At 59.1% G+C, this 23,493-nt stretch overlaps 4 protein-coding genes across 4 annotated transcripts in view; all 4 read left to right on the top strand.

Moving 5' to 3' along the window:
- LOC135416751 (uncharacterized) overlaps positions 1–23,493 on the top strand; it is a gene marked incomplete at its 3' end in the record, with an annotated part of 29,245 nt that overhangs the window by 3,619 nt on the left and 2,133 nt on the right. The window lies entirely within an intron of this gene.
- Positions 555–5,205, top strand: LOC135416409 (maestro heat-like repeat family member 5). Its single transcript, XM_064659540.1, has 14 exons — positions 555–725; positions 880–1,017; positions 1,363–1,511; positions 1,788–1,935; positions 2,156–2,343; positions 2,432–2,569; positions 2,696–2,810; positions 2,946–3,083; positions 3,339–3,515; positions 3,653–3,808; positions 3,966–4,067; positions 4,194–4,296; positions 4,547–4,591; positions 4,904–5,205. The coding sequence occupies exons 1-14, from the start codon at positions 621–623 to the stop codon at positions 4,993–4,995; spliced, it is 1,794 nt and encodes a 597-aa protein (XP_064515610.1). The 5' UTR covers positions 555–620; the 3' UTR covers positions 4,996–5,205.
- Positions 10,081–12,251, top strand: LOC135416532 (uncharacterized). Its single transcript, XM_064659746.1, has 5 exons — positions 10,081–10,641; positions 10,884–10,948; positions 11,063–11,737; positions 11,920–12,056; positions 12,203–12,251. The coding sequence occupies exons 1-5, from the start codon at positions 10,536–10,538 to the stop codon at positions 12,249–12,251; spliced, it is 1,032 nt and encodes a 343-aa protein (XP_064515816.1). The 5' UTR covers positions 10,081–10,535.
- LOC135416408 (maestro heat-like repeat-containing protein family member 6) lies at positions 12,379–18,798 on the top strand. Its single transcript, XM_064659539.1, has 19 exons — positions 12,379–12,481; positions 12,708–12,895; positions 12,984–13,121; positions 13,395–13,509; positions 13,681–13,818; positions 14,074–14,250; positions 14,405–14,542; positions 14,888–15,036; positions 15,313–15,460; positions 15,682–15,869; positions 15,958–16,095; positions 16,222–16,336; positions 16,472–16,609; positions 16,865–17,041; positions 17,179–17,334; positions 17,492–17,593; positions 17,719–17,821; positions 18,074–18,118; positions 18,430–18,798. Exons 1-19 carry the CDS (start codon positions 12,413–12,415, stop codon positions 18,519–18,521), a joined length of 2,514 nt encoding a protein of 837 aa, XP_064515609.1. The 5' UTR covers positions 12,379–12,412; the 3' UTR covers positions 18,522–18,798.

Raw genomic sequence — 23,493 nt, forward strand, 5'->3', positions numbered from 1 at the left:
AGCGCTGCCTGGCCCTGCTGCCTCCCCCTCTCTGCCCTCTCACAGCCGCAGCTGCCCGGGACGGTGCCTGTGCCCTGTGCTGCTGCCTGGGCCCAGCCCTGGGCAGCTCTGGGCTCCTGCTGCCCGGGCACCCCGTCACTGCTCTCTGCCTTCCAGGTCCTGGACTATCTGGACGCAAGGAGATGTCAGAGCAGTGTTGAGCAGATCCTGTCAAGGCACCTGCAGAGCCAGTGCCCAGAGAGACGTCGCCTGGCTCTCCGAGGCCGCATGGTGCTCTGGATGGATCTGTCAATGGTGAGAAGGGGACACACAGCTGAATCTACACGGGCAGCCTGGGGCTGGGGAAGGCAGTCCCTTGGGCTTGGCTGGGCTTTGGAACTCTGGATGCTCCTCCCAGCTCCCCTGCCTCCCTGTACAGCTGTCCGGGCCCTGTGGGACAGGCCTTTGGCCTCTGGTCCCTGGGGCAGCAGCGTGGGGTTGCACTGCCAGAGAGCTCTTGGTGGGGCAGCTGTTCAGGGTTTGACAGCACAGCACTGTGTTCCACACAGGCCAAAAGCATCTGCAGCCTGTCTCAACACCTCCTGGAGCTGCTGCCTGATGAAGATGGAGAGCTGGTCGTGATGACCCTCTCTGTGTTTGTGAATATGCTCCGGGACAAAGACATGCAGGCATTCATCTCCACTGCCCCCAAGCTGGCTGAGGTGCTCCAGCCACTCTTTGACAACGTAAGGCTCTGTACCCCCCAGCCACGGGCACTGGCTGCTGCCAGGAAACTTTGTGCCCTGTGGATGTTCAGGCCTGTGCCTGTTCCTGGTGGGCCTGGAGCATCCAGTGCTGAGGTCTTTTTCTCCTCTTTTTCTCCTCTGCACATACGTGCAGCTGTCCTCCTTTTGCTTCTTCCAAACGCTGATGGAGGTACTGGTGGAAGGGGGAACAAGGCCCTTGGAGATGCAGATGCATCAGACCCTGGTGCTGTGGTTCTTCCTGCAGTATGATGAGCACCAGTGCGTGGCAGAGGTGAGCACTTGTGGGCTCTGGGGTCCCCGTGGCAGGGGCTGGGCTGCCTCCTGCCCTGGGGTTTTGTGGGGTCCAGCCTCCTCCTGGCCAGGGACAAAGACCTGGCCACAGAAACTCAAGACAGCTGCCATTCCAGATTTTTATGGAGGGGAAGTGTGTCTGTAAGTAAGCAGCCTGTGGCCAGGGCTCAAGTGCCCCAGGGGTCTCGTGGCCTCTCATGCCAGGTCTGCTGGCCCCTAAGCCTTTGAGGCCACACTGTGTGGTGGGAAGGGAAGCACTTCTTGGGGAAGCTGGGCAACCTGCTCCCTCTGGCACCTCTTCAACTGTCCCCCACTGCCTCTCCAGGTGCCGACCATCGTGAGATCCATGCACCAGTGCCTCACCTCCCACATGGCTCCAGGGGTCACGATGCACACCAACATCTGCAGGCTCGCTGAGGCACACCCACGTGATGTGGTGATGACTCTCCTGCGCTGTGCCCCAGAGTGTGACAGGTACAGGGCCCAGCTGCCTTGCTGCCTCAGGGATCACCAACCCTTACAACCCCTCACCCTGGAGAGCCTGTCCTGTGTGGTCTGCCAGACAGATGGAGACTTCCAGGACCCTTGGGCCCCTCCATTTCCCAGCCTTGGCCTGTCAGCCCCCAATCCTACTGCCATGTGCCCTCCCTGCCCCTCAAGGCACTGTGGCTCTGTCACATGGGCCCCCACAGCTCCCCAAGCCATGGTGCCGAGCTGAGACCCCCCTGACCCAGAGCTCTGGCTCCACAGAGCTGCTGCAATGATGTGGAGAAGCATCGGCTCCTCAGCAAGAGCAGTGGAGAAGGTGCTGCCAGTACTGCTCCACGTGATGGAGGATTGGCCAGTGCACGGAATGTCCACCTCCGATGGTGACAGCAGAGATGTCTTTGCCGTGACTGTGAGTTTCTAGAAGTGGTCTTTGCTCCTCCCCAAGTCACCTCCCCCACCCCTGCATCTCCCTGCCTCAGGCCTTGGGCTACAAATGTAGCTGAGGGGCAGGTTCAGGGACAACAGGCTGGCTGCTCCCCCTGCCTCTCCCTGCCCTCTCCCTCCCACATTCAGGCCCTGACACATGGACCTCTCACACTGAGCGCTGTCTCCACGTGCTTTGATTGCAGGCAACCCTGGCACTGTGGCTGATCATCCAGGAGCCCAAGTGCCAGGATGCAGTGATGAATTACATCCCCCGCCTGCTCATGGCTCTGCTGTTCCAAGTGTCCATGAGCACAGGGCAGGTGCCAGAAGAGGTGAACACCTTCTGGAGGGGATGCCTGGAGCAACACCGTCTTCCCACCCAGCCCAACAGGTGCTCCATCCCTGTCCTCTCTCCCTGCCATGCCCTCGGGGCTGGGGCCAGGGCTCCCAGCATGACCTGGCCTTTGCTCTGCACACAGGTTTTTGGTCCAGACCATCAAGGCCCTGCTGTGCCGGCTGCAGTGGGACAATGAGGTGGTGTCAGTGGAGCGCAAGTGTGGCTGGGACACGCTCCTCTGTGCTGACACCCAGCACTATGCAGTGGGGCTGCTGGCCAGGTGAAACACCCTCGTCCCTACTGCCCCCGGCATCTCTGCCCTGGGCACGGGCCACCCCACACAGCCTGCTGGGGGAGCTTTGCCCACCCTGCTCAGGCTCCATGGTTCCTTCTTTCCCCCTGACAGGGAGATACGCCACGTCTTGGTCCCTTTCTATTCCCTCATGGCAATCCACCTGCTGGGGCTGCTCAGCACTGAACACCCTCGTTCGGAGCTGCCTGCCCTGGCCTTCCTTGTGGAGGTGAGCCTGATGGCCAGCGCTGCCTGGCCTGCCTGCCTCCCCCTCTCTGCCCTCTGTGCTGCTGCCTGGGCCCAGCCCTGGGCAGCTCCCGGCTCCTGCTGCCCAGGCACCCCGTCACTGCTCTCTGCCTTCCAGGTCCTGGACTTTCTGGATGGGAGTAAATGTCGTGACAGGATCCTGCCCATCCTGTCAAGGAACCTGCAGAGCCAGTGCCCAGAGAGGCAGCGCCTGGCACTCAGAGGCCTCCTGGTGCTTGCTGTGGATCCCTCAATGGTGAGAAGGGGACACCTGGCTGAAGCCACATGGGCAACCTGGGGCTGAGGAAGGGAGGCGCTTGGGTTTGACTGTGCTTTGGGAGCTCTGACAGCTGCTCCCAGCTCTCCTGCCTCCCTCTCCAGCTGCCCAGGCCCTGTGGGACAGGCCTTTGGCCTCTGGGCCCTGTGGCAGCAGCGTGGGGTTGCACTGCCAGAGGGCTCTTGGTGGGGCAGCTGTTCAGGGCTTGACAGCACAGCACTGTGTTCCACACAGGCCGAAAGCATCTGCAGCCTGTCCCAACACCTCCTGGAGCTGCTGCGTGATGCAGATGGAGAGCTGGTCGTGATGACCCTCTCTGTGTTTGAGAGTGTGCTCCGGGATGAAGATATTCGGGTATTCATCTCCACTGCCCCCAAGCTGGCTGAGGCGCTCCGGACACTCTTTGACCATGTAAGGCTTTGTGCCCTCCACCTCCAGGCACTGAGTGCTGCCAGGAAACTGTGCCCTGTGGATGTTCAGGCCTGTGCCTGTTCCTGGTGGATGTGGAGCATCCAGTGCTGAGGTCTTTTTCTCCTCTCTTGCCCCAGGACAACACCCACGTGCAGCTGCTCTCCATTCGCCTCTTCCGAGAGCTGATGGAGGCGCTGGCAGAAGAGGGAACACGGCTCTTGGAGACTCAGGTGCACCAGAGCCTGGTCCCACTCTTCATCCATGGGCATGACGAGAACCAGTGCGTGGCAGAGGTGAGCACTCGTGGGCTCTGGTGTCCCTGTGCACAAGGCTGGGCTGCCTCCTGCCCTGGGGCCTCAAGGGCTCCAGCCTCCTCCTGCCCTTGGAGCAGGGACACAGGGGCTGTGCCCTGGGCTGTGGTGCCATGTCCCGCTCTCTGCTGCTCTGCAGGCCTCTCGGGAAGTGCTGCTTTGCGCTGCAAGGTTCCTCAAGAGAAGGGACCTGGAGAAGCTGCTGAGGAAAGAGCAGCACTTCAAGTTCTGTGATTGCCTGGTAAGGATGTCCCCAAAGATCCAGCCCCAGGCTGGACAAGCCCCCAGGCCCCAATACCAAGTGTGCGGGGCTGGGCCTGTGCCCCTGCCACTGCTGCAGCCACAGACACCCCCCTGCTCTCTGCAGATGGACAAGGACGTGAGCCGAAGGGCTGAACACCTGCACCAGGCCCTGCCCTACCTCCAGAGCCCACAGCAGCCCCTGCGAGAGGCGGCCGTCAGGTTCATGGGTGAGCCACAAGCCCGCGGTCCCTCCCTCCCCACTGCAGCTCGGCCCCAGCCCTGGATGCTCCAGCGGCAGCAGGATGGGCCCAGGGATGTGCTGGGGAGCCCCGAGTGCCCTGGCGGCTGCTGCCGCCCTCTGCCAGCCACACCCTTGGGTGTCCCGATGCGGGAAGGCCCCGGCTCAGCCCTGCCAGGCCAGGAGGCCGTGGGGGGGTAGCTGTGCTGCTGGGGCCCTGACACGCTCTCTGTTCCCAGGGATTGCTGCCTGGCACATGCAAGACCTGCAGCTCCTCATGAGGGGTGAGTGAGGACAGTGGGCTCTCACTGGGGGCTGGCAGGGGAGAGCACAGACCCTGGGCATGGTGCTGCAATCCCTGCCCTGCCTGCGCGGGGCTCTGCTCCCTGCACGGACAAGGGGCGCTGTGGGCAGAGCAGGGACACATTTCAGGGGCACAGGGGGGAATTGGGGGCCAGCACCTTCCCGCTCATCCTGTTGACCCCTGCTCCCTCCTGGCCACGGCAAGAACTGGCTGGGATGGCCCTGACAGGAGGGTCTCCTTGGGTTCCCGCACATCCAGGCTCTGACCGTGGCTCCGTTCCTCTCTCTTCCAGCCTTTGAAGCCATCAGCCAAGACGACTGCCCGTCCTACTGCACCATGCGGACTGAATTCTTGTCCGCTTTCAGACGGGCAGTAACAAAGTAATCTCCAGCCAGACAACCTGCGTCCCTCCAACAGCACCGGAAGACCAAGGGACGAGACCACTTCTCAGCGGAGCTGGAGATTCAGCTGATGCTGGGCCCAACTGAGCCAGCCGGCAAGGCCAGGCAGCTCCTGGCCTGCCCATCTCTACGGACAGCCCCTTCCCTTCCCTTCCCAAACCTTCCCTTCCCTTCCCGAACCATCCCAATCCTTCCCAAACCTTCTCTTCCCTTCCCAAACCATCCCAAACATTCCCAAACCTTCTCTTCACTTCCCAAACCTCCCCTCCCCTTCCTTTCCTTTCCCTTCCCAAACCTTCCCTTCCCCTCCCAAACCATCCCAAACCTTCCCAAACCTTCTCTTCCCTTCCCCTCCCAAACCATCCCAAACCTTCCCAAACCTTCTCTTCCCTTCCCAAACCATCCTAAACATTCCCAAACCTTCCCTTTCCTTCCCAAACCCACTCCTGCCCACACTTCATCCCTTCCTTTCCCCTTAGATTAATAAATATCAGCTCCCCTCCACCCCTTCCCTTCCCCTCCACCCCTTCCCTTCTCCTCCCTCCCCTTCCCTTCCTGCCCCAAACCTTCCCAAACCTCCCCTCCACTCCCCTCTTCTCTTCCCCCCAAACCTTCTCTTCCCTCCCCTTCCCAAACCTTCCCAAACCTTCTCTTCCCTTCCCAAACCATCCCAAACATTCCCAAACCTTCTCTTCCCTTCCCAAACCATCCCAAACGTTCCCAAACCTTCCCTTTCCTTCCCAAACCTACTCCTGCCCACACTTCATCCCTTCCTTTCCCCTTAGATTAATAAATATCAGCTCCCCTCCACCCCTTCCCTTCCCCTCCACCCCTTCCCTTCCCCTCCCTCCCCTTCCCTTCCTGCCCCAAACCTTCCCAAACCTCCCCTCCACTCCCCTCTCCTCTTCCCCCCAAACCTTCTCTTCCCTCCCCTTCCCAAACCTTCCCTTCCCTTTCCAATCCTTCCCTTTCTAATCCTTCCCTTCCCGCCCCAAACCTTCCCAAACCTCCCCTCCCTTCCCCAAACCTTCTCTTCCCTCCCCTTCCCTTTCCAATCCTTCCCTTTCCATTCCTTCTCTTCCCTTCCCTAACCTTCCCTTCCCAAACCTTCCCTCCCTTTCCCTCCCCTCCCCTCCCCTTCCCTCCCCTTCCCTCCCCTCCCCTCCCCTCCGCTCCCCTCCCTTCCCTCCCCTCCCTTCCCTTTCCTTCCCCTCCCCTCCCTTCCCTTTCCTTCCCCTCCCCTCCCCTCCCTTCCCTTTCCTTCTCCTCCCCTCCCTTCCCTTCCCCTCCCTTCCCCTCCCCTCCCCTCCCCTCCCCTGCCCTGCCCTGCCCTCCCCTCCCCTCCCCTCCACATACCTTCCCAAACCTTCCTTCTCTCCCCTCCCCTTCCCAAACCTTCCCTTCCCAAACCTTCTCTTCCCTCCCCTCCCCTTCCCTTCTTCTACCTACACTTCATCCCTCCCTTTCCCATTACCTTAAGAAGCTTCAGCCCTCCCCTTCCCCTTACATTAATAAACATCACCTTTCTCCCCCTGACCTGCATCTTTGTGGAACTCAATCGCCACAAACCTCAGCCCTGCAGCTCACGGGCCCGCTCCTGCCTTGCTTTTGCCCCTTGCCCCGTGGACACACACACACAGGGACAAGGGCACTTCAGGCTGCCCCTGTCCCTGGGGCTCTGGGACACATTTAAAACTGCTTTAGCACAAGTCCCACCAGCACTTGCTCTCCAGTGCCACGGGAGCCTGGCAAGCTGGGCACACACCCACTCAGCAAACCCCCACCAACTCTGCTCTGCCTCAGGCAACACCTCAGCTCAACCACTGCAGCTGGGCTGGGGCCCTTCTGTCCCACACACACTCCCAGCACTGACTCTCTCAGAGACAACACCTTCAGGGCATCAACCTCAAGCCTACCCACAGGGTACCTGAGTACTCCCCAACAACAACAAAAAGACCACCAATCTGCTCGACACCTATTCATCAACCCCTGCAAGCACCCCAAAGCACAAGCATCACACCTCAGCCACACACCCTGGCTGACAGCAGAAAGCACCAGCCATCTCCTTGCCATAGGATCAGGATGTCGATCTGTTCTCTACACACTCAGCTCTCCTTCCTCCTCACCTGATTTTATTGTGCTCATTACCTGACTGCACACGCTGAGCTTCTTGGCCTCCAAATGTTTATAACTATCTTGGCCTCAAAAATTCTCATCTCCTCTGCACCTTCTCAGAAGAAATACGGGGTTGTTTTTGGTTTATCTTTTTTTTTTTTTTTTTTTTTTCCGCCTAACTCTTACAAGCAAACTACTGTTTGGATCAATGGAATCATTTGCTCCTCCTTTACAGTCCTGGAAACAAAGGCCCAACTTTAGAGCCTGTACTCTTTTTCTCCCTTACCATAGCGGCTAAGGAGAGGACAAGCCCCTGCTCTGCCCGTCCCCTTCGGGAGCCTTCATTCCTTGCGAGAGGAGCCCGGCTCAGCTTCTCCCCCAGCACAAGCGGCTTCGAAGCTGTCCCGGGGGCCGGCGGAGCGGGCCGGGTGTGGGGCGGTGCCGGGCGAGGAGGAGCCGCGGGGACGGGCCCGGGCTGGGGACGGGCGGGCGCCCGGCTCGGCTCGCTGCCGTCCCGCCCCGCTTTAGCCCAGGCCCGGCCGGCAGGAGCCGGGAGCTGCCGCCGGGAGGAGCCGCTGCCCGGCCCCGAGAAGCGCGGCGGGGACACACAGCCGCTGCCAAGGCCGGGACAAACCTCCGCCCCGCCCGCCGGGCTCCAAACCCGCCGCTCCGCATCTCCCGGCCAGGGCTGAGCCTGCCCCTGCTCCGACCTGCGGCATCTCGGCGCCTGCACGGCCAGAGCGGTGACCCAGGGCAGCGCTGCCCCAGCCGCCCGCAGGGAGGAGCACATCGGGATGGGCTGGCTCGGCCGCTGAAAACTTTCTTGGAACAGCTCTGCCGCTTGGGCATTAATGGCAGCTGATTAACGATTTTGGCACTCGGCGTGCAGGCTTTGTTTTGGGGCGCGTTTCTTGGGGGCTTTGATGGCACCTAATAAAGTTGGAATGAAGAGAGTTGGAATTGCTTTGCAAAGTTCACAGCAAAATGGGGTGAACTGGGTAGGGAACAAGGAAGTCCTGCTTTCCCTGTGGCACTGTTTGGCTGACATGGTCGCAGAGAGGTTGCACTGCCTGACATGTGGTCTTTTGATTGTCCCCACTGCAGCTGGATGGTGCCAAGGCTGGCTGAGAGCTTGCAGCCTTTTCTGGGCATGTGTTTCTTTCCTTTTTTTCTTTCCTTGTCCTTTTCCAGAGAGTGCCCCTTGTTTGCCACCCCTTTTCCTCCTTGCCCATGCTCTTTTCTTCTTCCAGAGCTCCAAGTTTTGCAGGAGCACCAAGCCAAGGCTCCTTCCAGCCTCAGACAGAGCAGGGGGCTTCCCACTGCCTCCTCTGGAGACAGCAGGTGGAACAGCTTCAGCAATGTTATCATTCCTCACAGGGAAGCAACCCTTCTGCCAGAAAAACTTGTAGAGTCCTTTAGCAGACTTCTGAGAGGGCTCCTTCCAAGGCTTATAAGTTTCCCTTATCTGTCCCTATTAGCCAGAGAAAAGAAGTGTGGAAGTTTTTTTGGAGCTCAGATGGGACAGGTCAGCCTGGGGAGGAACACAGGCTTCACCTTAGAAATTGCCAAAACATGCAAAATCCAGTCACCACATGCTTCGAGATCTTGTGTCCAGCAGTGACCAGCTCCAGACCTTTTAACAGCTTTTATGGCCAAGTAAACACAGAGTCCTCCTTTCTCATCAAAGATTTGAGGATTTAGTTCTTTGGGGGCTTTTGGATGAGGGAGGTGCTGGGGGTTGGGAGGGAGAGGCATTGATGTTTCTTCTGAAATGCATTTTAGCACGAGCTGTGATCATTGTGGGTAGTTTTATTTTTACCTAGTTTGAATATTCCTACATTCTTGGCTTCCTCCATGCCACAGCAGTGAGGTGGTCCAAAAGAAACATTTCTCTTTATCCTCTGCCTATCTATTCTCACTTCTGTGTCTTGTCACTCCTCTACTATCATGACACCCTCAAAAGAAAAAGCCCCTCATCTCCCTTCTCAAGAGCATCACTAGTTGTCACTTGGCACTTTTGTCCTCTCTCTCCTCCTTACTTAGAGCTGTCCCTTGGAGTCCACAGGAACCAGGGCAGAATCCACCCTGACCACCAGGGCCAACCCACAGTTCTTAGAAGACTTCACTAGGACTCCCTCATGGCTGCAGGCAAGATTTCAAGACAGTCTGAACTTTAAAGCACCCACATGAGTGTCCCTAGGATGAGTTGGAAAGCCTTAGAAAGGCTGGAGCACTTGCTCTCTCAACTCCAAATCATCCAAGTTGACTTTTTATTTTTGAGCCCTTCAAAACTTTCCTGGCCAGTCAGCTCTCTGCACCAGAGGGAGGATTAGTGTTTTTGCAATATCCTCCCTTGTTTGGGGTGCTTTTGGAAGACTGAGGGAACTTTTGTTCCTTGAGGGTTTTTATCCCTTGCCAGAATTATTCTATTCTTGTCCCTTAATAAAACACCCTTTGCAAACCAAACAATGCCAGGTTCTTTTGCTTCTGTTTAGTTTTTGAGATTGACTCTCAAAGGACCATCTGAAGGCAAATGAGTTGCTGCTGATTTCAGTGCAGCCGTGGCCAAAGGGGTCAGAGCAGCATTCGTGCCCTTGGCCACACGTTGCTCCTCTGTGTCACAGCCCCCTGTTTAGATGGCCACCAGCCAGGATTTCTCCCGAGGGGGCTCGTTCTGCTGCCATGTGCAGGTGCAGGAGGGGAGTGTTTGCTCCTTTTTGGAGCCATTCCTAAAGTTCACATCCAGCTGTCTCAGATGCTTTAGGGAATGGATTCCTTCCCAGCTGGGGCAGGTTGGCCAAGGTTGGGGGAGGCCTCAGGGCCCGTGGCAGTGTGTCGCAGGGCCTTTTGTGACACAGTGACCATCGTCAATGGGATGGGACAGGGCAGGGTGTCCAAGGGCCCTTTGTGACACATCCTGATATAGGTGTTGGGCGTCAACGCGGCCGCGCCACAGTGCTCGGAGCACGCGTCTGGTCAGGACGAGACTGAGCGGTGCTGTGAGGAGTCTCCTCGCAGCCAACTCGTTCGTTGCTGACCCGAAGCGATTCTGAGAGTTCTTTTTTTTGCAAGTTCCCTCGAGGCCAGACCCCAGGAGTTGGTGACCCGGAGGTTTTTCCGAGGCATCCACACTCCCTGTGGGAGTGGCCCTCGAGGCCAGGCCACGGGCCTTGGTGACCCAGAGCTTTTCTGGGCATCACCAGTGCCTGTGGAAGGTGCCTACGAGGCCGGACCACGGGACTTGGTCACCTGCAGTCCCTGTGGAAGGTGCCCTCGAGGCCAGACCACGGGACTTGGTCACCTGCAGTCCCTGTGGAAGGTGCCCTCGCGGCAATTTTTTGACATTTGCCCACCAGGGTTTTTTCTAAGGCGTCTCTCGTGCAAGTTCCCTTGAGACCACACTGTGGGATGGCAGGGAGACGCTTCAGCCTGTTCAGGCTGTTCAGGAGGAAGAGGAACGGGAGAGGCCCTGGGGCGGCCCCAGCACAGCAAGCTGAGGAGCCCCTGCAGCAGGGTGAGTGCTGGAGCTGGGCCACAGGGCTGGTGGCTGCAGCCAGCTTGGCCCCTTCCTGTCCCCTGTGGACACACCCAGAGAAAAAGGAGGGGGGAAGAGGGGCCAAGGCCACCCTCCTCAACATCCCTGCTCCATCCACTGGGCACGCCAGGGCCGGCCCTGCCTCTGGAGCGCAGGGCTGGGCTGTGTTCCCTGGCCTCTCCTGCAGCCCCTCAGCTCTGCCTGCGCTCCCTCTTTGACAGATCCAGGCCAGGACCGGACAGAGGAGCAGGACCGCCCCCGTGGCCGCTTCCGCAGAGCAGTTCAGGTACCTGCAGCCATCCTCCCCTGGGCTGGGCCTGCTGTCCCTGCTCAGCCTGGCACTGCTGGTGGAGCGCTCCCTCGGGCTTCCCTCTCTTCCCTGCCCTTTCTTCTCCTGCAGAGGTTGCTGAAAATCATGCGCATTCGGCGCAGAACACCCAGGACCACAGCACCGGAGCTCCTGGCAGAGCCTGACACCAGGCCAGATGAGCTCAAGGAGAAGACTGATGGCAGCACCGAGCCGATCGATCGCATGGCAACCTCTGACACCGCTGTGACCGAGGACACGGCCAACCCTGACACCGCACTGGCCGATCTCATTGTGAAGGACATCACAGAACCCACTCATTGCACAACAGAGCCTGACACCGCTTTGGCTGAAGATACAACCAGCTCTGACACCGCAGCCACTGATGTCATGGCCAAGGCCGACATGGCCCCGATGGCCATTGATGGCACATCACATTCTGACGTGGCACCGATGGACGGCACAGCAAAGCCTGACACCGCTTTGCCTGGTGACACAACCGGCTCCAACACCGATCTCGTGGTACAGGCTGACATCACCCCGATGCCAACTGAGGGCACAGCAAGCTCTGATGAGGCACCGATGGATGACACAGCAAACCCTGAGACTGCCATGACCGACGCTGAAACCACAACAAGTGATCTCATGGCAGAGGGTGACACCACGAGTGAGGGCATCGGAAACACTGACACCACGCCAGCTGAGAGTGTGACTGATGCTCCCAATCTGCAGTTTTTGGAGGGCAAAGGTGTCTCCAGTTGGAAGCCAGTAAGCAGCCTGTGGCCAGGGTTTAATTCCCCCAGGGGTCTTGTGGCCTCTCAAGCTGGGTCCGCTGGCCCCCTAAGCCTTTGAGGCCAGCAGAGTGTGGTGGGAAGGGAAGCACTTCTCGGGGAAGCTGGGCAACCTGCTCCCTCTGGCAGGTCCCCAACTCTTCTCCACTGCCTCTCCAGGTGCCGGCCATCGTTTGGTCCATCCACCACGACCTCACATTCCACGTGTCTCCACACACCAACATCTGCAGGCTCGCTGAGGCACACCCATGTGATGTGGTGATGACTCTCCTGCGCTGTGCCCCAGAGTGTGACAGGTACAGGGCCCAGCTGCCTTGCTGGCTCAGGGATCACCAACCCTTACAACCCATCACCCTGGAGAGACTGTCCCATGTGGTCTGCCAGACAGATGGAGACTTCCAGGACTCTCAGGCCCCTCCATTTCCCAGCCTTGGCCTGTCAGCCCCCAGTCCTACTGCCATGTGCCTTCCCTGCCCCTCAAGGCACCGTAGTTCTGTCACCTGGGCTCCCACAGCTGCCCATGCCACGGCACTAGGGCTAAGACCCCCCTGACCCAGAGCTCTGGCTCCACAGAGCTGCTGCTATGATGTGGAGAAGCATCGGCTCCTCAGCAAGAGCAGTGGAGAAGGTGCTGCCAGTACTGCTCCAAGTGATGGAGGATTGGCCAGTGCATGGAATGCCCACCTCCGATGGTGACAGCAGAGATGTCTTTGCCGTGACTGTGAGTTTCTAGAAGTGGCCTTTTCTCTTCCCCACATCGACTGTCCATCCTCCCCCACCACAGGAGGAGCCTCAGGCCTTGGGCTACAAATGTAGCTGAGGGGCAGGTTCAGGGACACCAGGCAGGCTGCTCCCCCTGCCTCTCCCCTGGCCTCTCCCTCCCACATTCAGGCCCTGACACATGGACCTCTCACACTGAGCACTGTCTCCATGTGCTTTGATTGCAGGCAACCCTGGCACTGTGGCTGATCATCCAGGAGCCCAAGTGCCAGGATGCAGTGATGAATTACATCCCCCGCCTGCTCGTGGCTCTGCTGTTCCAAGTGTCCATGAGCACAGAGCAGGTGCCAGAAGAGGTGAACAGCTTCTGGAGGGGATGCCTGGAGCAACACCGCCTCCCCACCCAGCCCAACAGGTGCTCCATCCCTGTCCTCTCTCCCTGCCATGCCCTTGGGGCTGGGGCCAGGGCTCCCAGCATGACCTGGCCCTTGCTCTGCACACAGGTTCTTGGTAGAGACCATCAAGGCCCTGCTCTGCCATCTGCCATGGGAGAATATTTGGATGGCAAGGAAGCGCAGGCTTGCCTGGGACCCACTCGTGAATTCTGACACCCATCACTATGCAGTGGGTCTGCATGTCAGGTGAGACAATCTTGTCCCTGCTGCTCCCATCATCTCTACCCAGGGCATGGGGCACTCCAAACAGCCCCCATGGGTGTAAAGCAGAGGGCCTTGGCCCCAAGGGATGGCCGAGCAGCTTGGAAGAGGCTGCGGGAGGTGGGTGCACAGGAGGAGCCACCTGCCGTAGTGCTCACATCCCATCCTGAGCTGCTGGAGAAAGACCAGGACTCTGTGAGTCAGTGCTGGGAGAGCTTTGCCCACCCTGCTCAGGCTCCATGCTTTTCCCCCTGACAGGGAGATGCGCCGCCAATTGACCCCCTCCCATTCCCCACTGGCAATCCACCTGCTGGGGCTGCTCAGCACTGAGGACCCCCGTTGGGAGCTGCCTGCCCTGGAGTTCCTTGTGGAGGTGAGCCCGATGGCCAGCGCTGCCTGGCCCTGCTGCCTCCCCCTCTCTGCCCTCTGGCAGCCGCAGCTGCCCAGGACGGTGCCTGTGCCCTGTGCTGCTGCCTGGGCCCAGCCCTGGGCAGCTCCAGGCTCCTGCTGCCCGGGCACCCCGTCACTGCTCTCTGCCTTCCAGGTCCTGGACTATCTGGACGCAAAGAGATGTCACAGCAGTGTTGAGCAGATCCTGTCAAGGCACCTGCAGAGTGAGTGCCCAGAGAGACGTCGCCTGGCTCTCCGAGGCCGCATGGTGCTCTGGATGGATCTGTCAATGGTGAGAAGGGGACACACAGCTGAAGCCACATGGGCAGCCTGGGGCTGGGGAAGGCAGTCCCTTGGGCTTGGCTGGGCTTTGGCAGCTGTGGCAGCTGCTCCCAGCACTCCTGCCTCCCTGTTCTGCTGCCCGGGCCCTGTGGGACAGGCCTTTGGCCTCTGGGCCCCGGGGCAGCAGCGTGGGGTTGCACTGCCAGAGAGCTCTTGGTGGGGCAGCTGTTCAGGGCTTGACAGCACAGCACTGTGTTCCACACAGGCCCAAAGCATCTGCAGCCTGTCTCAACACCTCCTGGAGCTGCTGCCTGATGAAGATGGAGAGCTGGTCGTGATGACCCTCTCTGTGTTTGTGAATATGCTCCGGGACAAAGACATGCAGGCATTCATCTCCACTGCCCCCAAGCTGGCTGAGGCGCTCCGGCCACTCTTTGACAACGTAAGGCTCTGTGCCCCCCAGCCACGGGCACTGGCTGCTGCCAGGAAACTTTGTGCCCTGTGGATGTTCAGGCCTGTGCCTGTTCCTGGTGGGCCTGGAGCATCCAGTGCTGAGGTGTTTTTCTCCTCTTTTTCTCCTCTGCACCCATTTGTAGCTGTCCTCCTTTCGCTTCTTCCAAACTGTGATGGAGGTACTGGTGGAAGGGGGAACAAGGCCCTTGGAGATGCAGATGCATCAGACCCTGGTGCTGTGGTTCTTCCTGCACTATGATGAGCACCAGTGCGTGGCAGAGGTGAGCACTTGTGGGCTCTGGGGTCCCCATGGCGGGGGCTGGGCTGCCTCCTGCCCTGGGGTTTTGTGGGCTCCAGACTCCTCCTGGCCAGGGACAAAGACCTGGCCACAGAAACTCAAGACAGCTGCCATTCCAGATTTTTATGGAGGGGAAGTGTGTCTGTAAGTAAGCAGCCTGTGGCCAGGGCTCAAGTGCCCCAGGGGTCTCGTGGCCTCTCATGCCAGGTCTGCTGGCCCCTAAGCCTTTGAGGCCACACTGTGTGGTGGGAAGGGAAGCACTTCTTGGGGAAGCTGGGCAACCTGCTCCCTCTGGCACCTCTTCAGCTGTCCCCCACTGCCTCTTCAGGTGCCGACCATCGTGAGATCCATGCACCAGTGCCTCACCTCCCACATGGCTCCAGGGGTCACGATGCACACCAACATCTGCAGGCTCGCTGAGGCACACCCACGTGACGTGGTGATGACTCTCCTGCGCTGTGCCCCAGAGTGTGACAGGTACAGGGCCCAGCTGCCTTGCTGCCTCAGGGATCACCAACCCTTACAACCCCTCACCCTGGAGAGCCTGTCCCGTGTGGTCTGCCAGACAGATGGAGACTTCCAGGACCCTTGGGCCCCTCCATTTCCCAGCCTTGGCCTGTCAGCCCCCAATCCTACTGCCATGTGCCCTCCCTGCTCCTAGAGGCACTGTGGCTCTGTCACATGGGCCACCACAGCTCCCCAAGCCATGGTGCCGAGCTGAGACCCCCCTGACCCAGAGCTCTGGCTCCACAGAGCTGCTGCTATGATGTGGAGAAGCATCGGCTCCTCGGGAACAACAGTGGAGAAGGTGCTGCCAGTACTGCTCCACGTGATGGAGGATTGGCCAGTGCATGGAATGTCCACCTCCGATGGTGACAGCAGAGATGTCTTTGCCGTGACTGTGAGTTTCTAGAAGTGGCCTCTGCTCCTTCCCACGTCACCTCCCCCACCCCTGCATCTCCCTGCCTCAGGCCTTGGGCTACAAATGTGGCTGAGGGGCAGGTTCAGGGGCACCAGGCAGGCTGCTCCCCCTGCCTCTCCCCTGGCCTCTCCCTCCCACATTCAGGCCCTGACACATGGACCTCTCACACTGAGCGCTGTCTCCACGTGCTTTGATTGCAGGCAACCCTGGCACTGTGGCTGATCATCCAGGAGCCCAAGTGCCAGGATGCAGTGATGAATTACATCCCCCGCCTGCTCATGGCTCTGCTGTTCCAAGTGTCCATGAGCACAGAGCAGGTGCCAGAAGAGGTGAACAGCTTCTGGAGGGGATGCCTGGAGCAACACCGCCTCCCCACCCAGCCCAACAGGTGCTCCATCCCTGTCCTCTCTCCCTGCCATGCCCTTGGGGCTGGGGCCAGGGCTCCCAGCATGACCTGGCCTTTGCTCTGCACACAGGTTTTTGGTCCAGACCATCAAGGCCCTGCTGTGCCGGCTGCAGTGGGACAATGAGGTGGTGTCAGTGGAGCGCAGGTGTGGCTGGGACACGCTCCTCTGTGCTGACACCCAGCACTATGCAGTGGGGCTGCTGGCCAGGTGACACACCCTCGTCCCCACTGCCCCCGGCATCTCTGCCCTGGGCACGGGGCACCCCACAGAGCCTGCTGGGGGAGCTTTGCCCACCCTGCTCAGGCTCCATGGTTCCTTCTTTCCCCCTGACAGGGAGATGCGCCACGTCTTGGTCCCTTTCTATTCCCTCATGGCAATCCACCTGCTGGGGCTGCTCAGCACTGAACACCCTCGTTGGGAGCTGCCTGCCCTGGCCTTCCTTGTGGAGGTGAGCCTGATGGCCAGCGCTGCCTGGCCTGCCTGCCTCCCCCTCTCTGCCCTCTGTGCTGCTGCCTGGGCCCAGCCCTGGGCAGCTCCGGGCTCCTGCTGCCCAGGCACCCCGTCACTGCTCTCTGCCTTCCAGGTCCTGGACTTTCTGGATGGGAGTAAATGTCGTGACAGGGTCCTGCCCATCCTGTCGAGGAACCTGCAGAGCCAGTGCCCAGAGAGGCAGCGCCTGGCACTCAGAGGCCTCCTGGTGCTTGCTGTGGATCCCTCAATGGTGAGAAGGGGACACCTGGCTGAAGCCACATGGGTAACCTGGGGCTGGGGAAGGGAGGCGCTTGGGTTTGACTGTGCTTTGGGAGCTCTGACAGCTGCTCCCAGCTCTCCTGCCTCCCTCTCCAGCTGCCCAGGCCCTGTGGGACAGGCCTTTGGCCTCTGGGCCCTGTGGCAGCAGCGTGGGGTTGCACTGGCAGAGGGTTCTTGGTGGGGCAGCTGTTCAGGGCTTGACAGCACAGCACTGTGTTCCACACAGGCCGAAAGCATCTGCAGCCTGTCCCAACACCTCCTGGAGCTGCTGCCTGATGCAGATGGAGAGCTGGTCGTGATGACCCTCTCTGTGTTTGAGAGTGTGCTCCGGGATGAAGATATTCGGGCATTCATCTCCACTGCCCCCAAGCTGGCTGAGGCGCTCCGGACACTCTTTGACCATGTAAGGCTTTGTGCCCTCCACCTCCAGGCACTGAGTGCTACCAGGAAACTTTGCCCTGTGGATGTTCAGGCTTGTGCCTGTTCCTGGTGGGCCTGGAGCAGCCAGTGCTGAGGTCTTTTTCTCCTCTTTTGCCCCAGGACAACACCCACGTGCAGCTGCTCTCCATTCGCCTCTTCCGAGAGGTAATGGAGGTGCTGGCAGAAGAGGGAACACAGCTCTTGGAGACTCAGGTGCACCAGAGCCTGGTCCCACTCTTCATCCATGGGCATGACGAGAACCAGTGCGTGGCAGAGGTGAGCACTCCTGGGCTCTGGTGTCCCTGTGCACAGGGCTGGGCTGCCTCCTGCCCTGGAGCCTCAAGGGCTCCAGCCTCCTCCTGGCCTTGGAGCAGGGACACAGGGGCTGTGCCCTGGGCTGTGGTGCCATGTCCCGCTCTCTGCTGCTCTGCAGGCCTCTCGGGAAGTGCTGCTTTGCGCTGCAAGGTTCCTCAAGAGAAGGGACCTGGAGAAGCTGCTGAGGAAAGAGCAGCACTTCAAGTTCTGTGATTGCCTGGTAAGGATGACCCCAAAGATCCAGCCCCAGGCTGGACAAGCCCCAGGCCCCAATACCCAGTGTGCGGGGCTGGGCCTGTGCCCCTGCCACTGCTGCAGCCACAGACACCCCCCTGCTCTCTGCAGATGGACAAGGACGTGAGCCGAAGGGCTGAACACCTGCACCAGGCCCTGCCCTACCTGCAGAGCCCACAGCAGCCCCTGCGAGAGGCGGCCGTCAGGTTCATGGGTGAGCCACAAGCCCGCGGTCCCTCCCTCCCCACTGCAGCTCGGCCCCAGCCCCAGCTGCTCCAGAGGCAGCAGGATGTGGCCCAGGGATGTGCTGGGGAGCCCCGAGTGCCCTGGCGGCTGCTGCCGCCCTCTGCCAGCCACACCCTTGGGTGTCCCGATGCGGGAAGGCCCCGGCTCAGCCCTGCCAGGCCAGGAGGCCGTGGGGGGGGTAGCTGTGCTGCTGGGGCCCTGACACGCTCTCTGTTCCCAGGGATTGCTGCCTGGCACATGCAAGACCTGCAGCTCCTCATGAGGGGTGAGTGAGGACAGTGGGCTCTCACTGGGGGCTGGCAGGGGGGAGCACAGACCCTGGGCAGGGAGCTGCAATCCCTGCCCTGCCTGCGCGGGGCTCTGCTCCCTGCACGGACAAGGGGCACTGTGGGCAGAGCAGGGACACATTTCAGGGGCACAGGGGGGATTGGGGGCCAGCACCTTCCCGCTCATCCTGTTGACCCCTGCTCCCTCCTGGCCACAGCAAGAACTGGCTGGGATGGCCCTGACAGGAGGGTCTCCTTGGGTTCCCACACACCCAGGCTCTGACTGTGGCTCCGTTCCTCTCTCTTCCAGCCTTTGAAGCCATCAGCCAAGACGACTGCCCGTCCTACTGCACCATGCGGACTGAATTCTTGTCCGCTTTCAGACGGGCAGTAACAAAGTAATCTCCAGCCAGACAACCTGCGTCCCTCCAACAGCACCGGAAGACCAAGGGACGAGACCACTTCTCAGCGGAGCTGGAGATTCAGCTGATGCTGGGCCCAACTGAGCCAGCCGGCAAGGCCAGGCAGCTCCTGGCCTGCCCATCTCTACGGACAGCCCCTTCCCTTCCCTTCCCAAACCTTCCCTTCCCTTCCCAAACCATCCCAATCCTTCCCAAACCTTCTCTTCCCTTCCCAAACCATCCCAAACATTCCCAAACCTTCTCTTCACTTCCCAAACCTCCCCTCCCCTTCCTTTCCTTTCCCTTCCCAAACCTTCTCTTCCCCTCCCAAACCATCCCAAACCTTCCCAAACCTTCTCTTCCCTTCCCAAACCATCCCAAACATTCCCAAACCTTCTCTTCCCTTCCCAAACCATCCCAAAAATTCCCAAACCTTCCCTTTCCTTCCCAAACCTACTCCTGCCCACACTTCATCCCTTCCTTTCCCCTTAGATTAATAAATATCAGCTCCCCTCCACCCCTTCCCTTCCCCTCCACCCCTTCCCTTCCCCTCCCTCCCCTTCCCTTCCTGCCCCTAACCTTCCCAAACCTCCCCTCCACTCCCCTCTCCTCTTCCCCCCAAACCTTCTCTTCCCTCCCCTTCCCAAACCTTCCCTTCCCTTTCCAATCCTTCCCTTTCTAATCCTTCCCTTCCCTTACTGCCCCAAACCTTCCCAAACCTCCCCTCCCTTCCCCAAACCTTCTCTTCCCTCCCCTTCCCTTTCCAATCCTTCCCTTTCCATTCCTTCTCTTCCCTTCCCTAACCTTCCCTTCCCAAACCTTCCCTCCCTTTCCCTCCCCTCCCCTCTCCTCCCCTCCCCTCCCCTCCACATACCTTCCCAAACCTTCCTTCTCTCCCCTCCCCTTCCCAAACCTTCCTTCTCTCCCCTCCCCTTCCCAAACCTTCCCTTCCCAAACCTTCTCTTCCCTCCCCTCCCCTTCCCTTCTTCTGCCTACTCTTCATCCCTCCCTTTCCCATTACCTTAACAAGCTTCAGCCCTCCCCTTCCCCTTACATTAATAAACATCACCTTTCTCCCCCTGACCTGCATCTTTGTGCAACTCAATCGCCACAAACCTCAGCCCTGCAGCTCACGGGCCCGCTCCTGCCTTGCTTTTGCCCCTTGCCCCGTGGGCACACACACACAGGGACAAGGGCACTTCAGGCTGCCCCTGTCCCTGGGGCTCTGGGACACATTTAAAACTGCTTTAGCACAAGTCCCACCAGCACTTGCTCTCCAGTGCCACGGGAGCCTGGCAAGCTGGGCACACACCCACTCAGCAAACCCCCACCAACTCTGCTCTGCCTCAGGCAACACCTCAGCTCAACCACTGCAGCTGGGCTGGGGCCCTTCTGTCCCACACTCACTCCCAGCACTGACTGTCTCAGAGACAACACCTTCAGGGCATCATCCTCAAGCCTATCCCAAGGGTACCTGAGTACTCCCCAACAACAACAAAAAGACCACCAATCTGCTCGACACCTATTCATCAACCCCTGCAAGCACCCCAAAGCACAAGCATCACACCTCAGTCACACACCCTGGCTGACAGCAGAAAGCACCAGCCATCTCCTTGCCATAGGATCAGGATGTCGATCTGTTCTCTACACACTCAGCTCTTCTTCCTCCTCACCTGATTTTATTGTGCTCATTACCTGACTGCACACGCTGAGCTTCTTGGCCCCCAAATGTTTATAACTATCTTGGCCTCAAAAATTCTCATCTCCTCTGCACCTTCTCAGAAGAAATACGGGGTTGTTTTCGGTTTATCTTTTTTTTTTTTTCCACCTAACTCTTACAAGCAAACTACTGTTTGGATCAATGGAATCATTTGCTCCGCCTTTACAGTCCTTGAAACAAAGGCACAACTTTAGAGCCTGTACTCTTTTTCTCCCTTACCATAAGGGCTAAGGAGAGGACAAGCCCCTGCTCTGCCCGTCCCCTTCGGGAGCCTTCATTCCTTGCGAGAGGAGCCCGGCTCAGCTTCTCCCCCGGAACAAGCGGCTTCGAAGCTGTCCCGGGGGCCGGCGGAGCGGGCCGGGTGTGGGGCGGTGCCGGGCGAGGAGGAGCCGCGGGGACGGGCCCGGGCTGGGGACGGGCGGGCGCCCGGCTCGGCTCGCTGCCGTCCCGCCCCGCTTTAGCCCAGGCCCGGCCGGCAGGAGCCGGGAGCTGCCGCCGGGAGGAGCCGCTGCCCGGCCCCGAGAAGCGCGGCGGGGACACACAGCCGCTGCCAAGGCCGGGACAAACCTCCGCCCCGCCCGCCGGGCTCCAAACCCGCCGCTCCGCATCTCCCGGCCAGGGCTGAGCCTGCCCCTGCTCCGACCTGCGGCATCTCGGCGCCTGCACGGCCAGAGCGGTGACCCAGGGCAGCGCTGCCCCAGCCGCCCGCAGGGAGGAGCACATCGGGATGGGCTGGCTCGGCCTCTGAAAACTTTCTTGGAACAGCTCTGCCGCTTGGGCATTAATGGCAGCTGATTAACGATTTTGGCACTCGGCGTGCAGGCTTTGTTTTGGGGCGCGTTTCTTGGGGGCTTTGATGGCACCTAATAAAGTTGGAATGAAGAGAGTTGGAATTGCTTTGCAAAGTTCACAGCAAAAGGGGGTGAACTGGGTAGGGAACAAGGACGTCCTGCTTTCCCTGTGGCATTGTTTGGCTGACATCGTCCCAGTGAGGTTGCACTGCCTGAGATGTGGTCCTTTGAACGACCCCACCAGAGCTGGATGGTGCCGAGGCTGGCTGAGAGCTTGCAGCCATTTTCTAGGCGTGTGTTTCTTTCCTTTTTTCTTTTCTTCTCCTTTTCCAGACCACTCTTCTCACCTCAACCCTTCATCTTTCCTATTCTACCCAGGCCAGAGCAGAGTGCCCCTGGTTTGCCACCCCCTTTCCTCCTTGCCCCCTTGCCCATGCTCTTTTCTTCTTCCAGAGCTCCAAGTTTTGCAGGAGCACCGAGCCAAGGCTCCTTCCAGCCTCAGACAGAGCAGGGGGCTTCCCATTGCCTCCTCTGGAGACAGCAGGTGGAACAGCTTCAGCAATGTTATCATTCCTCACAGGGAAGCAACCCTTCTGCCAGAAAAACTTGTAGAGTCTTTTAGCAGACTTCTGAGAGGGCTCCATCCCAGGCTTTTAAGTTTCCTGGATCATCCCAATTAGCCAGAGAAAAGAAGTGTGGAAAATTTTTTGGAGCTCAGATAGGACAGGTCAGCCGAGGGAGGAACACAGGCTTCACCTTAGAAATTGCCAAAACATACAAAATCCAGCCACCACACGCTCGGGGATCTTGTGTCCAGCAGCGACCATCTCCAGACCTTTTAACAGCTTTTATGGCCAATTAAACACAGTCCTCCTTTCTCATCAAAGAGTTGAGGATTTAGTTCTTTGGGGGCTTTTGGATGAGGGAGGTGCTGGGGGTTGGGAGGGAGGGGCATTGATGTTTCCTCTGAAATGCATTTTAGCACGAGCTGTGATAATTGTGGGTAGTTTTATTTTTCCCTGGTTTGAATATTCCTGCCTTCTTGGCTTTCTCCATCCCAGCAGTGAGCTTGCCCAAAAGAAACATTTCTTTTTCTCCTCTGTGTATCTGCTCTCACTTCTGTGTCTTGTCACTCCTCTGCTATCACAACACCCACAAATGAAAAATCCCCTCATCTCCTCTCTCGAGAACATCACTAGTTGTCACTGGACATTTTAGTCCTCTCTCTCCTCCTTACTTAGAGCTGTCCCTTGGAGTCCATAAGAAGCAGGGCAGAACCCACCCTGACCACCAGGGCCAACCCACAGTTCATAGAAGACTTTACCAGGACTCCCTCATGGCTGCCGGCAAGATTTCAAGACAGCCTGAACTTTAAAGCACCTCACCTGAGTGTCCCTAGGATGAGTTGGAAAGCCTTAGAAAGGCTGGAGCACTTGCTCTCTCAACTCCAAATCATCCAATGCAGATTTCAGTTTGTATTTTCAAGCCCTGCAAAACTTTCCTGGCCAGTCAGCTCTCTGCACCAGAGGGAGGATCAGTGTTTTTGCAATATCCTCCCTTGTTTGGGGTGCTTTTGGAAGACTGAGGGAACTTTTATTCCTTGAGGACTTTTATCCCTTATCAGAACTATTCTATTCTTGTCCCAGGTTTTTTGCTTCTGTTTAGTTTTTGAGATTGACTCTCAATGGACCATTTGAAGGCAAATGAGTTGCTGCTGATTTCAGTGCAGCCGTGGCCAAAGGGGTCAGAGCAGCTGCCTGTGGCAGTGTGTCACAGAGCCCTTTGTGACATGGTGGCCGTCGCCAATGGGATGGGACAGGGCAGGGTGTCCAAGGGCCCTTTGTGACACATCCTGATATAGGTGTTGGGCGTCAACGCGGCCGCGCCACAGTGCTCGGAGCACGCGTCTGGTCAGGACGGGACTGAGCGGTGCTGTGAGGAGTCTCCTCGCAGCCAACTCGTTCGTTGCTGACCCGAAGCAATTCCGAGAGCTCTTTTTTTTGCAAGTTCCCTCGAGGCCAGACCCCAGGAGTTGGTGACCCGGAGGTTTTTCCGAGGCATCCACACTCCCTGTGGGCGTGGCCCTCGAGGCCAGGCCACAGGCCTTGGTGACCCAGAGCTTTTCTGGGCATCACCAGTGCCTGTGGAAGGTGCCCTCGAGGCCGGACCACGGGACTTGATCACCTGCAGTCCCTGTGGAAGGTGCCCTCGAGGCCAGACCACGGGACTTGGTCACCTGCAGTCCCTGTGGAAGGTGCCCTCGCGGCAATTTTTTGACATTTGCCCACCAGGGTTTTTTCTAAGGCGTCTCTCGTGCAAGTTCCCTTGAGACCACACTGTGGGATGGCAGGGAGACGCTTCAGCCTGTTCAGGCTGTTCAGGAGGAAGAACAGGAGAGGCCCTGGGGCGGCCCCAGCACAGCAAGCTGAGGAGCCCCTGCAGCAGGGTGAGTGCTGGAGCTG

This window comes from Pseudopipra pipra, chromosome 6 (genome assembly GCF_036250125.1).
Source record: "Pseudopipra pipra isolate bDixPip1 chromosome 6, bDixPip1.hap1, whole genome shotgun sequence".
NCBI lineage: Eukaryota > Metazoa > Chordata > Aves > Passeriformes > Pipridae > Pseudopipra > Pseudopipra pipra.